The 17344-nt window shown below is 41.4% G+C and overlaps 1 protein-coding gene across 3 annotated transcripts; it reads left to right on the forward strand.

Annotated features, from left to right (window-relative positions):
* The first annotated feature begins 970 nt into the window (after window positions 1–970).
* LOC121523299 (polypeptide N-acetylgalactosaminyltransferase 15-like) lies at window positions 971–13292 on the forward strand. 3 transcript variants are annotated; one of them, XM_041808115.1, is made up of 11 exons: window positions 971–2099; window positions 2203–2369; window positions 2447–2651; window positions 5384–5551; window positions 8546–8663; window positions 9109–9303; window positions 9385–9516; window positions 9588–9689; window positions 9770–9913; window positions 10002–10167; window positions 11037–13292. In XM_041808115.1, the coding sequence occupies exons 1-11, from the start codon at window positions 1576–1578 to the stop codon at window positions 11045–11047; spliced, it is 1932 nt and encodes a 643-aa protein (XP_041664049.1). In that variant the 5' UTR covers window positions 971–1575; the 3' UTR covers window positions 11048–13292. The 3 variants fall into 3 exon arrangements, with proteins under 3 accessions (XP_041664049.1, XP_041664052.1, XP_041664050.1); XM_041808118.1 differs by having other exon boundaries at window positions 10002–10095; XM_041808116.1 differs by lacking the exon at window positions 11037–13292 and having other exon boundaries at window positions 10002–10762.
* Window positions 13293–17344: the final 4052 nt, after the last annotated feature.

Here is a 17344-nt window from a genome sequence, read left to right on the forward strand (position 1 = left end):
TAAGAAGCTCCATCTGATAACAATTTTGTTGTGCTGCTAAGCTTAGCATGTTTTATTTCTGCAAAAACTGAGGTTTGTCAGTAAGATTGGCGAAAGGAAATGAAGCAGAGAAATTTGAGTGGACAGTAAATAAGAGAACGATTCTAGTCTAGCCTTGACATTGGGGGAGAGACCTGAGTCATACAAGGTCCACTAGCATTACATTGTTTTACAGCATTAATATTTCATAACCTGTCCTGGAAAATTTTGCCACATTTTTAAATCATGTACTAGTTATAAATAATGATTAAGAGTGCTGGTTGATGGGGCCCCCCTGTCAGATTTGCCCTGGGCCCCAACAGACTCTAGACTCGCCACTGGTCCCAGTACAGAGCAGAGTTGACACAGAAGAACTGTATTTCTCATGTGGTGAAGAAAAACTGGCTGCAGTCTGGCCTCCTTTCTGCCATCATCATAAAGAAAGCATCCCAAGGTCACTTGGAAAATGTTTTAGGAAAATGTAGGCCTTTTTAATGAAACCCTTGCATGACTTTTGGGCATTTCCCCTTTAAACTAAGTTTTTATAATTAAATTCTGGTGCTCATGAAAGGTCTTACTGCGTTGATGTGCGATGTAGAAAAGCACTGTGACAAAACTGATTTATGAAAATTTCCACTTGTAAAAGAAAAAAATAAAAGGAAACATGCAAAGGAAAAGAAAAACGTCTTTGTCTTCACTGAGTTGAAAACAGCAGCTCGGGCTGCCAAGATCTCCTCGGAGAACCGGGGGAGATCGCAGCCTCGTTTGCCCCGCTTCCCGGCATCGACAGCCGGTCATGGGACCGCGGGGCGCGCCGCCAGCTGGCCGGAGAGAGGAGCTTTGATGTGGGACGCACCGGGGAGACGCCTCCCTCTCTCTCTCTCTCTCTCTCTCTCGCTTGCTTTCAAGAATCACTAAAACTGTCATTTTCCTGCACCGTGAGCTTGTTGAAAGAAAATACTGTCGTTTCTAGTGGAAAAATGTGAGTTTTTTTCGAATTTTTAAACCGATTGGAGAAAGATCGTGCCAGGGAATTTGCACAGCATGACTTCTATTCAATTAAATGGATTCTAGGGATACCCCAGTCCCACTGTGGACTCATTTAAGTGATGTAACATTGAAGTAAAAACGTTTTAATCGCTCTAACGATCTGAATTAACGGGACTACTTTGTGAATCCTGCCAATGACAATGTGTTTGAACAGGTGGATGTGTTTGGCGCGTCTTCAATCTGTGAGCTCAGATATTCTCGCGGGCTTTAGGACCTCGGGATGAGCTGGGTGAGACAAAGTGCGCGCACCTCTCCTGTACAACTTAAGAGGTCTGTCCTGAACCTGCCTGATGCGCCACTCCTGCTCCAGATCTGGCGCTCCATGGATGCTGCTCTCCATCTCAGAAGACTGATGGATGATTTACCTCCATGCCTTCTCTCTGGACAAACCCAGTTTCATTAACTTTTATGATATGGCTTTAAAGTGGAGTAAAAACTTCAGAATGGGAAAGACAAGACAGCACTGGGCTGACTTCTGAGCCTCCCTTCTCTTCTGCACTCTTCACCATGAGGCTGTGGATCAGAGCTGCAGCTGTGCGGAGGAGGGTGATCTGCCTCTGGCTGCTGCTCCTCTGCTTCGCCCTGGTCACTCTGGCGCTCTCCGACCTCTTTAACAAGGACCAGGGTCACAGTCTTGAGAATCCTGGTCCTCCCCGGCGACCTCTCCAGCGGATCCAGAGTGCACCGGACCTGGAGATCATCGTAGACTCCTGGGACCCTGCGTTGGAGCTCGGTATGGATGTTGCTCCACTGAATTCTCTCCAAGAAGACCAGCTTTTATATGTGGCATCGACGCATCGCACTAAGAATCCACCGCAGAGGAAGGTGAGTTATAAGGTGATCATACCCGGGTCAAATAAGGATTCCACCCCTCCTGCACTGCCGACGCACGGCGCAACGGAGAAGGGAGTGAAGCAGCACCCGGAGGCTACGGGTTTAGAGCTTTCTGCAGTGGAGAAATACGGTTTCAATGAGGTGATCAGCGAGAGCATTTCTCTGCATCGCAGGTTGCCTGAGGCGCGCCATCCACAGTGAGTGGCCAAAACGCACGACCCAATCTATTCCTACATTCAAAACGCGTTAAAACAAACGACGTTATCCTTTGGTTTCGGTGCGTTTATTTCCCTTTCAAAGGTGTTTAGGGGAGCAGTACAGCGAGTCTCTACCGTCAGCCAGTGTTATCATCTGCTTTAACGACGAGGCATGGTCCACGCTGCTGCGCACCGTGCACAGCGTGCTGGACACCGCGCCCAAACAGTACCTGCAGGAGGTGCTCCTCGTAGACGACCTGAGCCAGCACGGTGAGTCTCTCCACCTGACCCCAGACATCCACATGATCACTCCTGACCCCGTGTTAATGTCTGTGTTTCCTCCTCAGGACACCTGAAGAGCGTTCTCAGCGAGTATGTGTCTCATTTGGACGGGGTGCGTTTGATCCGAAGCACCAAGCGCCTGGGTGTCGGAGGGTGCCGAACTCTGGGCGCTGCTCGAGCTGCAGGAGAGGTGCTGGTGTTCATGGACTCCCACTGTGAATGCCAGAAAGGATGGCTGGAGCCGCTGCTGGAGAGAGTGGCGCAGGACAGGTGCGCTTTAATCTAATCTTGAGGGCGTACTTTTTGAAATAACAAAAATGAGTTTCATCATCAACTTGCTGTAATATGCTCCCACGAGGTTTCCTGTCAACATTTTCTGTGGAAGAGTCACGGAAAGGTGATAAGAGGGCTGGCCATGAGGTCTGTTGACCTTGTCCTTTGACCTCTTCCTTGAGTTAGAGTGAGCAGGCGCTCAAAGTTAAAGGAACATCTGTTAAAGCCTTTCTGATGTTACATTGACAAGCAAAGGATGCACATGAGCCCAATGACCTTGACCTTTGACCTCTGGCCTCCAAAGCAGAATACCTACATCACAGAAATATAGCAGAAATTGGTGCAAAGTTTGAAGATAATCCCTTGGGTTGTTCTTAAGATCTTGCGTTCACAAAAATAGATTGGAAAGCAATGGATGAGCATGAGCCCCAGTGAGCCTGACCTTTGACCTACAAAACAGATTCCTTTACAACTGAACTATAGCAGAATGTGTGCAAAGAATGAAGACTATCACATTGATCTGAGGATATTGTGTTCGCAAAAATAGATTATAAAGCAAGGGATGAACATGAGGCCCACTGACCTTGACCTTTGACCTCCAAAACAGAATCAATTCATCACTGGTATAAAGCAGAAATCTGTGCAAAGTTTGAAGACAATCCCTCACATTGCTCTAAAGATCTTGTGTTCACAAAAATAGACTGGAAAGCAATGGATGAACATGAGACCCAGTGAGCTTGACCTTTGAACTTTGAACCCAAAATCTAATCAGATAGTCAGTGGGTAATGCATAACAAAGTAATCTGTTAGAGTACTTAGATTACTTTTTTGTCATAATGAGTAACATAAGGAATTCATTTTGCAATTCAAGTAATCCATCACTGAAAACCCCCTCCCCTATTCACCCACTTTTGTGGCCACAATAAAATAAAGGAAAGAAAACAGAAGCTCCACAAACATGAGCACTGTTTCTGTGCCTGTTTCACCACATTCTTGCTGGCACACAGCTTAGTGCCAGTGTAAGAGCACAGCTATGTCAGTGCACATGCTGCCGCATGCTTATTTAGCTAGTGGGATGGCGTTATACTATGGAATTATCCCCCTTATGTTGAATTTTTGGACTAAAGGGAAACAACATCAAAACATGTGTGCTGCAGGCTTTATGCTGTTTAATGACCTACAGGTGGACTGAGGGTTAAAGAGATTTACTTTGTTGTAAGAATGAAGTACTCTCATGTATTGGTATTCCTGGTGGATAATGCAGTAATCTAATGAGTTAGCTTTCAAAGTAACGTTACTCAACGATGCACATGATCCTTCAACAAACATTTGAACCAAAACCGTGAAAGCATTCTTTAGAAATCACTCTTACAAGAATCACCCAGACAGAAAGACAGCCCAAAAACACAACCACTGCTGGTGCAGAAGCCTGAAAATTTGGAGGACTCACTAAAGAAGATGCTTAACAAGTCACAAAAGTATAAGATAAGGTACTACAATGAAATGCCACAACAAGAGCTGCTTTAATTAGCTTGAGCTCCACCTACGGTGTCTATTGAGATTGGGTTGTTATGCCTCTCTTGCAGTGAAAGAGCATCACAGAAAAAGTAATTCTGCCACTAACCTGGTGGGGAAGACAGTAACAGAGGTAGAACAGATTCATCACAGTGTCCAGGACAAAAAACTGATTGGTAGGGAAAGTATGTGCATCTGTGAGACATGGGGTTCTGCAGCAGTGTAATGCTTTAAAATCCACACGCAGGGACACCAATATCAAACTGTAGCCATGCATTCAATGTAAAAGCACATATGCATTTGATGGCAGAGCTTCCTTACTCTTCTGCAATGCTTACTCATTTAAGGGGTGGCTAATTAAATAAAGGTGGCCACCCCAGGCCCTCCCCTGCATGCACACCTGCTACTAATCTACAGTAAAGGAAAAAAAAGTTGGAATCCATTGCATAATTGCTCTACAATCACAATAGTTTTAAACTGTTTCCTTAGTTAAGAGCAGAGACTAATCAATAAAAATGTATGACCTCATTAAAAAAAAAAACCCTAGCAACTGTGTCAAAACTCAGTCTGCTTGTTTCTGTTGTGTCTGCTGTTTGACAGAAGCACTTGACACGACTGAGAAGTCTGAGGGCTGAGGGTTACAAGTTGTCCTCCCTCATTAGTCAAGTAGACGATACATGTTGCATGTGTGCTCTCATGATTTGGCTCAGGTCTCGTGTCTGAAGCTTCCTGCAGCGTGCCTCTGATCACACTGGCTAATTAGGCTGAACTCTTAGACCTGGATTCTGCAAACACTCAGCCGCATGTCTGACCCCTCTCCTTCTTCCTCTTCTCTTTCTTCCCTTCTTTAATTTCTTCATTCCATTTCCTCAGAGCATCACATCACACGTGGCTATTGGAGAGAAATATTTGGAATAACATATGTGCTGCAGAGCAGACCCCAATTGAACTTGGCCTTCTGACACGAGAGCTGATGTGGAAAAATGTCTTTTTTCTGGATCAATATCTCTGTGCATAGGGGATGAATACTGAGAGAAAATGTCAGTGAAAAATGCAGCTGCAGAATGTTCATTCTCTTTATTCTCTCCAGTATTTGACTGACAGGCACATGCTTCTCATTCAGAATGTCAGCCTCAGTTAAAATCAGTGTACTTGTCAAACCCCAAAGAAGGAAAACACAGACCCGATATAATCACGTCTGTCTCTCTGTTTAGGACCAGAGTGGTGTCACCCATCATGGATGTGATAAACTGGCAGACCTTTCAGTACAACGCCACCCAGTGGCCAGTGAGGGGAGTTTTCGACTGGAGGCTTGACTTCTCCTGGGAATCTTATCCTCCACTGCAGGACAAGGAGCCGGACTCGGCTGTTCAGCCTGTGCCGTAAGTTTAGAGGCTGTCAGGTTTTTATGACTCAAGTTTATAATTCAGCTTGCATGTTGAAGTTGGCTGAAGCCTGAGAGTAAGCACTGATAAAATCTGCTTTTCTTGTTGTGTGGGTGCAGATATGATCATCTGCTTCTTTAAAAGGGCAGGAAATGGAAACTGTAAAGAAGGGTAATTTCACTCTTCAGCTGATGAATTCTGAAAACCGGTGCATCTCAGAAGAGGAACAGATAATCACAGCATGAAGGAAAACTTCTAGAGCGTGGTCTTTTCAGAGATTTGAATTCAAACACGCTGACATTTCAACACAGCAGGTGTCTTCCTCGAGGGCCAGTGGCTTCATAGTGAGGTTGGGACTAAGGTTAAGACAGCATGTCATTATATCATCTGCTGGCTGTGTTACTTTCATCAATCATTAGTGCCAGTTAGGTATTTTACTCCATAAAGAGCAATCAAAATAGAGCTCTCTACTTGTCCATTACATGTATGAGGTTAACATATAAAAGCAAAGATGTGAAAACAGCAGGATTTAAAAAAAGGGGACAGTTGGATATCATCAGACAGCAGTGAATCTAAGAGTTAAAAGATGAAATGTAATAAAAGGTGACACAGACACAAAATTGAAGTACATAAATACATATTTTGCACCTTTTATACTCTTCACTAAATCAGATTATACATAATGAATCATCACATGATTGTCTTGCAGTATACTAATTATCCCCAAATGCTCCATCTGAAATTATTGTTTGTTGGCCACTTAATGCTTACCGCATTGCATTGTACACTGCGTTCCAAATTATTATGCAAATGATGTTTTTCTCTGATTTTCCTAAATAGTCGATGACAAATGCAAATGACAGTATGATTTTCAAATAATCAACCGTGAGCGCATAATTCAAATTTTATTGATCAAACCTCCCAATGATAACTTTTTTCAAAAATACAAAAATATCAGAATGTACTTTTCCAAATTATTATATGCACAACAGAGTTTCGAAACATTTTATTTTTGAAAATGATCATTTGTTGAATTTGCAGCATTAGGAGGTCATATTTACTGACATCAAAAGCTATTTCAATCAAAAACATCTTAACAGGCCAAGTCACATGTTAACATAGGAGCCCTTCTTTGATATCACCTTCACTATTCTTGCATCCATTGAACTTGTAAGTTTTTGGAGATTTTCTGCCTGAAATTCTTTGCAAGATGTCAGAATATCCTCCCAGAGCTGCTGTTTTGATGTGAACTGCCTCCCATCCTCATAGATCTTTATCTTGAGGATGCTCCAAAGGTTCTCAATAGGGTTGAGGTCAGGGAAGAATGGGGGCCACACCATGAGTTTCTCTCCTTTTATGTTCATAGCAGCCAATGACACGGAGGGATTTTTTGCAGCATGAGATGGTGCATTGTCATGCATGAAGATAATTTTGCTGCGGAAGGCACTGTTCTTCTTTTTGTACCATGGAAGAAAGTGGTCAGTCAGAAACTCTATATACTTTGCTGAGGTCATTTTCACACCTTCAGGGACTCTAAAGGGGCCTACCAGCTCTCCCCCCATGACCCTGGCCCAAAACATGACTCCACCACCTCCTTGCTGACGTCACAGCCTTGTTGGGACATCGTGGCCATCCACTGCTCCATTCATCTGGACCATCCAGGGTTGCACGGCACTCATCAGTAAACAAGACTGTTAGTCTTCATGTATTTCTGGGCCCACTGCAACCGTTTCTGCTTGTGAGCATTGGTTGGGGGTGGCTGAAAAGTAGGTTTATGCATGACTGGAAGCCTCTGGAGGTTGAGGTTGGTGGGACTCCAGAGGCACCAGCAGCTTCAAATACCTGTTTGCTGCTTTGTAATGACATTTTAGCAGCTGCTCTCTTAATCTGATGAATTTGTCTGGCAGAAACTTTCCTCATTATGCCTTTATCTTCACAAACCCATCTTTGCTCTGAATCAGCCACAAATTTCTTCACAGTACGATGATCACGCTTAAGTTTTCATGAAATATCGAATGTTTTCATACCTTGGTGTTACACTATTTGACGCTTTTCAGCAGCAGAGAGATCCTTTTTCTTTCCCATATTGCTTGAAACCTGTGGCCTGCTTAATAATGTGGAACGTCCTTCTTAAGTAGTTTTCCTTTCATCTGGCTCACCTGGTAAACTATTCATCACAGGTGTCTGAGATTGATTTAAATGATCCAAAGAGCCCCGAGACACAATACCATCCATGAGTTTAACTGAAAAACAAAAAATTGAAATGTTTGACACTAAAATCCAATTTGGGTAATCATTTGGAACATGGTGTAGTTGGCTTTATCAAATCTTATCATCTCATATCTTAATGAATTCTATTGAGCTGAATCATACTTAATCGTACTGAGTCACATTGAAACATATGACATACAATCATATGGTTTTATATCGCACCAAATTGTAGTGTACTGTTTGGTTTATACCGTACCGTATCTTATTCATCGCATGGCATTGCATCACACCAAATCATATTGTATGATTGGTATTGTGTTGTATTGTTTTGTATCATACCACACCGTATCAAATCTTTGCATATTGTATCCTTTTTGCATCATTGTACCCATTGAATGATATTTTGCAGCCCTGCACCCGTCAACCATCAAGCATCCTATAATACTGTCCATCACATCTTATGGTTTATGGTGTCATTATACATCATATCATATACCTATAGTAATTCATATCATATAATAGGCTATTGTACGGTGTCATATGGCATTGTGTTGTATTGTATAAGTTATCCACCCCTCATTGGGACCTGGGAACCGACACATACCAAATACAAGATAGACAAAGATGAAAAACTAAAGGAACTATATATTTTGCATAAATATGTACTTCCATCTCCAAATTTCTGTCTGCAGTTTTAGTGTTTTCTTAAAAATTACAAGAATTCACAGCTTGTCTCTTGATCATAAACACCAGGAAGCATGTTGTTTCTCTCTCTTTCAGGAGTCCAGCTTTAGGAGGAGGAGTTGTGGCCATTGACAGACACTTCTTCCACAGCGTGGGAGCCTATGACCCCGGGATGCTACTGTGGGGAGGAGAACAAATTGAGCTGTCAATCCGGGTAAACAAAACACTTTTTTAAATCATCCACTTTCCATTCAAATCCTCCAAATCCCCTGGTCAAACATGAGCGAGGTCCAGTTGGCTCTTTTCTGAGCCATGCTTTAGTGAGCATGATTCAGTTGCCGTGTGTTAGGTCTTCAGGAATGTTGTTTTGGGACAGGATAGCGTTTGCAAATGGAAATTTCAGGTTGGACAGAGGTCTGGGAATGTCTGGGATGGTCGAGAAAAGCACAAGTATGAATGGAAAATGTTATTTGACCACTCGTTTTCCTCTGATGACCTTTGAAAGTCACAGTGTTATTGCTGCATGTTCTGGGAAACATTAAAATCGTCCAGAACATTGTGATCATAACAAAAGATCCTGCAAATTAAAATACTTTCCTTTTGACTCTCCTGTGATCAAATTTAAGGCAGCCAAACCTTAGGCTTTCCTGTTGTCTTAGGTGTGGTCCTGTGGGGGCTCCATGGAGGTGGTCCCCTGCTCCCGTGTGGCTCACGTGGACCACCACCACCTGTCTTACCTCCTCCCGGATCAGGAGGTTCTTCAGAGGAACAAGATCCGTATCGCAGACACCTGGATGGACGCCTACAGGAAGATCTTCTACAGGAGGGACACACTTGCTCATTTCATCAGGCAGGTGCGTATAAATGGATTATTTTAAAGGATTATCAAGTGAATGCTGGGAAAAAAGTGCATGATTTTTCTTTTTTTTAACCAGTCTGAGAGTCCAAACATCACAGAGCGTCTGAGACTTAAAAGGAGTCTGGGCTGCAGGACTTTCCACTGGTACCTGACGACAGTTTATCCACAACTTTACATCCCACAGGACAGACCTGCTGTGTCAGGAGAGGTAGTAAAAACACACTAAAACAGAAAAATACAGAAGTTATACCACTGATTAACATGGCAGACTGTTTTTAGCTGTACAATGTAGGCACAGGCAGCTGTGCAGACCTTCCTCGAAGGCATCGTCTGCTGGGCGGATCCATGATTGTGGCACCTTGCAGCGGGACGGGCAACCAGGTAACAATGACAACAGCTGTGAAAATTGCAGAATTCCAGGATGCACACAGAGAAAAATGCAATCTCTCTCTTCACCCCAGCACTGTGACTTAAACTCCGACTCTGAGGTGCGATGGGGTCCCATGGGCGCTCTGTGTTTGGACGCAGAGGGAGAGCGGGTGGTGGCGTCTCCGTGCCCCAAACAGCGACCGAGCAGCAGTAGGCTCCAGTGGAAGTTCATAAAGGCACGTCAGCAACTGTTTTCTTTTTTATCTTTGAATATGTGCTCTCAGTGGGTGTTTGTGTAACTCACTGTCTGTTTTTGTGCTTCAGCTGAGCGGTCAACTCGTCCACCAGCAGTCTCAGTTATGTGTGGAGGCTGTGAAAGAAGGAGGAGTCACACAGAGCACCCGTGCCGGCACGGCAGGTCTGTTCCTGCGGCCCTGCACCCATCAACCCCGGCAACAGTGGCACTTTGAGCAACTAGTAGCTCCTAAAGGTGCCTAACTGATGAATTAATTTAATCCAGGGCACATTATTATTATATTTGTACTATGAATAGTGGCTGAAGTAGTGAAACAGTACCAGAATACTACAGAATAACAAGTATTTGCTTCACTTTGCCACTCTGCTTTTGTTCCTGTTTTAAGGATTGCAAATAGTTCAATACAAATTACAGTTATATGAAAGAAAAGTCTTTATTTTAAACTGCTTTTGTAGGAAAATATATCACTGTATTTATTTACATTTATATTATTACATGAAAATGATCTTTGACTTCAGTAAATTCTTTCATAAATTCACGTGAAAGTATATTTTGCACATTTTTGAAAGCTATGAATGTATTAGTAGCAGGAATCCACTTAAAACTAATGCATTTTAATAAGAAAACCTCAAGTTTGACATGAAATGAAAACATTATTTAGGAGAGCTGGGGAGTATGAACTGGAAGACGATGAAAAAATCTGCAAGTTATTCCCTGACAGATGTCAGCAGATTTTTCCAGCCTTCCTCTGGCTCATGGGCTGAATATAGAAGGAACAGTGACCGAAAGCTCATTTCAAACTTTGAGATTAAAAATGTATTCTTTTGTGTTTTTTGTCCCGATCTTGTGTTTTTCCATTTCACCAAATACCATTATAATTCAACGACTACAGCTGGGATACTCAGTCTCAGAAGAACATGAGCCGTTATTCATACAGACGGCTCCTTAAAACTTAATATTACTGAGTTTTGCAGTAAACTCAAAATTCTTTCCCTGACCAAACCCAGCAGCCAGTTCTAGAGCAGTTATGACACATGTCTGAAATATTAACCTCGTCGTAAAAACATGGTTTTTGCTTGACCTACTTTTTCGTTTCACTACAGTTTATCCCTAACCTTGGTAAGCTGATGGACTGGACAGATTCTACGTCTGCCATCAGGTGGATCCATCTTTCAAAGCTTTGAGCTTCCTTCCTGGTCAGAAAATGAGCAGACCAGTCAGAGTCACATAAGGAGAACGAGGCATCAGCTGTAGGTGTGGTGTAGCAGAAGCAGCTGAACGCAGTGGTAAACAATGGTGGTTGGCAGGACCGGAGTGGGACTCTTTTTCAGCCCTGTCATGGCTCAGACCAGCCCAGTCACCTAATTACTAGGGATTTATCTGGTCAATATGAGGTAATTTATGATAAATAAATACAAAGAAATTACAGCTCAAACACTAGATATTAACCTTTAAATGCATATTATACTAGGATATTGGGTAATAACCCCTAGTGATAAATAGTTAAGAATAAAGAAACTACAGCTCAAATGGTTTTGACCTGGTAAATTTTATTGTGTTATATGGTAATCACCTCTGCAGTTCAAATTGAAAGTATTTACCTTGTAAATATAAATGGTTAATTATAGTGTTATTGGATTATCTACTATAATAAATAAGTACAAAAAGCAACAACCTAAATACTAGGTATTTACCTGGTGTATTATATGGTGTTATTAGGTATTACCACTGTCATAAATTAGGTATAGACCTAGTATTTGAGCTGCAGCTTGTCTGAACTTACACACTGTTAACTAGAAATCATTATCATCATCTTCATCTTCATTACCAGTAGTTATTACCAAATAAAACAATTAATTTACCATATATTTACCAGGTAAGGGGACTGTAAAAGGAAGGGTTACCCACAACCTTTTACTACAGATATATGGTAGTGGATTAAATATATTCATTATAATAATGTTCAACTACTAAAGTAGGAGGAATCTTTTTTTTGTTAATGACAGTAACACTTGAACTGAGCGCAAAATTGTCAAGTTTAAAAACGGTCAAAAACCTCTACTCCAAAGTCAATGAAAGCCAAAGACTAAAAGCCTACATTTTTATGTCATAGCTTTTACTATTTTATTGTTATAACTTACCATTCTAATTCATTTTTAAGGGCAGTTTTTACTGTTGTAGAAGTCTCTTGTAGTTTTATAAGGCTTCCCTTCCCTCCAACTTTGGTTTAATCATCTATAAATCAAGTTAGTTTTACTTGCATGTACCTAAATCTTTAGTTTTTCCTCCTGCCAGCCCTCCTTTTGTCTATTTACTGTCACTGTACAACAGCCCCTCTGGAATTCTCCGTTCACCTGATTAGCCTCTACGGGTCTAGTAACTGGTGAGGAGATGATTGGCTTATTTATCATAACTGGGCGAAGTTTCTTTATAAAAACAGCATTAAAACTTTTCCCAACCAGCTTAAGCGTGAGGTTAACTCACCAACTAGCTTCACTGATATGTCATTTATGTTGTTGCTCTGTTTGGTAATGAATGTGATTGACAGAGTTTGCCCAATCACCTTTTATTTATTTATTTTGGAATGGTTTCTGCCTGTTCCAAACACTGTTTATGGGGTGTTGCTCAGATGGATGTGAAAGATGCAATGGGTATGTGCAACAGTCTGACTGGTGTGACGACTCATTAGGGCAGGTAACCTGAAAACCAGGATTAGATAACCTGATTTGATCTGTTGGTTTGTTCTTATTTAAATTAAAGTTTGGGCTGCATGTTGGTTAGCACTGTTGACTCACAGCAGGAAGAATACTGGTTTGAACTCTGGTCAAAAATGGCCTTTCTTAGTGGAGTTTACTCTCACCAGGTTCTTCCACCATGCAGAAAGGTGCTAGCGACGCTAACTTTCCAATATGTGTGGAGTGAGGGCGTGTATGCCAGGGTGTACCCCGTCTTCTCTCCAGTGACGGCAGCGATTGGCTCCATTCGCCTTTGACCCCCTAATTAAATAAGTAGTGTCAAAGATGGATGGATTTCAAGATTTGATCCAATCTTCTTGCTTTCATGGTGATCAAGTCCATTCAGCCTGGGTTCAAAAACAAAACAGCACAAGACTGATGAAACAAATCAAAAAAGTTTGCAATAATCAGGTGTCCAAATACTTTATATTATGATGTGTAGTTCTGCAGGTGGATGTAGCCACTCTGTATTAAAACCTGCATACCCAGCAGGCCCATCAGTGCTTCTGTTGATTACATTTCTGCTCAATTAATTCCCCACAGTGACCTGTCAAAAAGCACAGGTGTTAGAGGGAACATTAAAAATGCTGGGAGCATGCTGGAACCAGAGCAGCTATGTGGAGATTTGCCAACATTTATTTTACTTTATAAAAACTGTTTTTCCTCAGTGACATGTCTGAGAAAACTTCAGGTGCATCACAATTAACTGGAGAGCAGTGATTTTCTGTGTGCACAATCCCAAAAGAAGGAAAATAAGAGGCAATAAACACACTTGATCACTAAAAAGTCTTCTGAATGATCTCTCTGACCAAAATGTCAAAGCTTATCACTTGTGAACAGCAGAGGGAGCTATCTGCCTTCACAATCTTCCCCAGCTGATCACTTCTTTTCTCCTTACACTCTCATTACCTCCCTTTTTAGTCACTAAAAAGAGTTTCTTTGCCCATAGTCTCACATTTTACCACGTTTAAAACTAATATCGACGCAGCACAGCTAGAATGGCATATGACTGTAAGTGAGCACAGCACACGGAACAGCAAATCCTTGATCAACACGCAAGCGTCAGTGGCTATCTGTGTCCATCTATGCCCAAATATTCACTGAAACTCAAATCCAAAATCTAACAGGAAGTCAGAAAAAGGGTTAACATATGAGCTATATGGCAGGCAAGAACACTTGAGCTCTTCCCGTTTCTCTTTCTCTCTTTGCCTCCAGGCATCAGAAGCTAATAACCTCCTTCACTGTGTCACTGTAATGCTCATCTTAACCCATGCTGCACTCAGCCTTGTGGAGCACACAGCACCTTTTCAATAAAACCAGTCATATGGTATGTCTGAGGCTCGGAGCCATGGGTCAAACACTCGCACAAACAACATGTTGTTGTTGATTACAGTGTCTGCTCTTGGTTATGTAACTACAGTCTGCTGAGCAGCAGCAGAAGTTTTTCAGAGGATGGCAGAGGTCACAGACTCGCTGCAGAGGCGACTGAACTGTTAAGAGGAAGAGTTAAAATTTGAGGACATGGTGTGTGTGGTCCGTCAAATGACCCTATGACCTCTTAGCTGAGATTTTTCTACCTTTTATGAAGATTTGCACACTTTTTTTTGTTTGTGGAGGACATTTTTGTCAACCCAAATCCTTAACCTCCTTAAACCTGAGTGTTTGTTTGAATGCATTTTTAGTTTCTTCCACTTATTTGGGATTAGTAGAACATGATTAGTTTAAAAGCTCAGCCTCGTCTGTGAACAGGAATTAGTTTTGACCAAAAATTGAGAGTATAGCGTTAGATCAGGCAGGCCACGTTGTCAAGTGCTGCCATATAATTTAGATCATCTGATCTCAAGCAATCGCTCATCAGCTGACAGCCAGCTGATCAGCTCTAAGCATGCTATTGAATAATTGCACTCATGCTGCCATATTTAAGCAGCTCCAGCCTGGCTATGCTTTGCTGCTCCTGCTGCAAGCTGCTTTTTGCAACCATCCTCCACCCCAGCTCCTCCTCTACGCTGTATCTGCCTTAATCAATGTCATTCTGTTGTCACTAATGCCTGATCTATACCACATTCCCAAAAATCCCATAAAACATTCAAACAAATTCCCTGACATTTCCATAAAAAATCCTAAATATGTCAAAGGACACCTCTGCCCTAAATTCCCAAACAATTTTTACAAAAAAATTCAAAAAACCTCCCGAAAATTTCCACTCATATACCTACAAATTCAAAGCAAATTTTCTCCTACATATTAACCTCTCCAACATCTTCCTTTAATTTTCATGAAAATACTTGAAATTTTCAACCAATTCCCCTAAAAATTTCTATGAAGTTCCTGAAATATTCAAAGCAAATTCTCCCAATATTAATTTTTGAATTAATTAAACTTTGATGGTTATTCTGATTAATTACCTTGAAATATTTAATCGCAGAAATTTTGACTGTTTTGTAGAAAAGCCAAAATGTAAAAACCTCATATGTAATGTGAGGTCTTAGGAGGATAAAAACACAAATGTTTCCCTAATTTTGTATTTTAAATTTCTTTCACATGAGCAAGCTCAGCTGGTGGCAGAGGGAGGGGAATCATTCATGTATATTTCTGCTATAAGAGTGATAATTCGATTTGTTCAGATACTCACAGCAGTATCTCTCTTCAGCTGACCTTACAGGCAAAAATACTCCAGAAAAAATCTTTAATAAAGACAGAAATGCAGGATCTTTATCTTCAGATATTCCAGTCTGGGCACCGTCTGATACCATCATTTATCAGCTCTGATGAAAGCAACTTGTTTGAGCAGAAATCCCTTTTCTCTCTCGCTCCAAAACATAAGGCTATGAATCAAACTGTCCTCTTCTGTTATCATAGATTTACTGTGGCTGTCTCAGACTATTGTTTATTGCACTGTTAATAATTTAATATATAGTTATTTCTTACCTGATAGCCATCAACAACAAAGAATTGTTAGCAGATAGCAAAGTAAAAAGCAGACTGGCAATTTAACTCTGAAAAATAAACTTAATGTGGGATAGAGCTGTCAGAGTACTTGGTATATTTCAGGAGTTTATTCTTAAAAGATGAAAAAGTAAAACTACTGCCTGGTGAAGGTATACACCGCTCAGGCCGAGAGAGTACAGCAGTGGATCAGGGAGAAAAGACTGAGGTGGTTTTTGACTTTGGCCTTGTACTTTCAAATTGTGTGAGGCCAAATGATCTTGACCTTTAACCCCCAACCTCCAAAATTCAATCAGTTAATCCTTGTGCGAGAGTGGACATTTGTGCAAAGATCAAGGAAAATCCCTCAAAGCATTCTTGAGATATCATATTCACAAACAAGGGATGAACATAAGGCCCTCCGACGTTGGCACCTGACCCCCAAAATCCAACCCGTTCATTCTTGAGTCAGAGTGGACGTTTGTGCAAGGACTTAAGACAATTACTCAAAGTAATCTTGTGATATCATGTTCCAAAACATGCAATGAACATGAGGCCCACAGACTGGACATTATTTGAGCTGAAAAATCTATGAGGGTTCATCCTTGATTGAGAGTGGACATTTTCGCAAAGATTGAGGAAAATCTCTCAAAGTGTTCTTTGTATGTCACATTCACAGGCCAGGGATGAACATGAGGCCCATTGACTTACAACCTTGATTCTTAAAATCATTTCATACTTGAGCCAGAGTTGACATCTGTCAAAGTTTGAAAAAAATCCTTCAAGTGTTCTTACTATATCTCATTCACAAGCAGTGGATGAACGTGGGCTCTATTACACTGACATTTGACCCCAAAAATAGAATAACTTTGGCTTGAGTTAGAGTGAATATTCGTGCATTGAGGAAAATCCCTCAAAATTTCTTGAGACATCACATTCACATGCAAGGGATGAGGCTCATTTACCTCGGCATCTGACCCCCAGATCTAATCAGTTCATCCTTGGGACATTTAGGCAATGTTTTTTTCTCTTAAGGATTATTTTTGCCTTTATTTGGACAGGACAGCTGTAGAAAGACAAGAAACATCGAGAGAGTGGGGGACGACGTGCATGAAATAGTGCAAAGACCAGGAATCCATCCCACATTGAGTGCGCTTAAGATTGCAGCCTCTTCACAAAGATGCTTGTCCATCCAACTGAGCTGAACTGTCGCTTTATTTGTGCAGTGATTGAAGAAATTACTAGAAGTAATGTTGTGATATAATGTTCAAACACGGGGGTTGAATATGAGACCAATTTAAGTTGACATTTGACCCCTAAAATCTAATGGGTTCATCCTTGACTCAGAGTGCATGTTTATGCAAAGTGTGAAGAAAGCTTTTGATATATCATGCTCACGAGCAAGAGATGACTTTGACCTTTAACCTCCAGCCTCTAAAATCTAACCAGTTCAGTTCAGAGTGGATGTTTGTGCAAAGTTTGAAGAAAATCCTCCCTCAAAATGTTCTTGAGGTACTGCATTCACAAGAATGGCCCCAGATGTACATCCATGTGTATGGATGGATGTAGAGCATGTACATAAGTACTATAGCTGGCGCAGAGGCATACAAAAACGAAGGGATTGAACATCTCATCTACAAAGAAACCTCTAGCAACGCTAAAGTGAGTCCTTATTTACATTTTTGTCACATATGTAGCAACGAAGAATCTGTCCATAGCTGTAAATATTCCCATTGCTTCAGGGGGTGAGA

The sequence above is a fragment of the Cheilinus undulatus genome, linkage group 16 (assembly GCF_018320785.1).
Source record: "Cheilinus undulatus linkage group 16, ASM1832078v1, whole genome shotgun sequence".
NCBI classification, from domain to species: domain Eukaryota; kingdom Metazoa; phylum Chordata; class Actinopteri; order Labriformes; family Labridae; genus Cheilinus; species Cheilinus undulatus.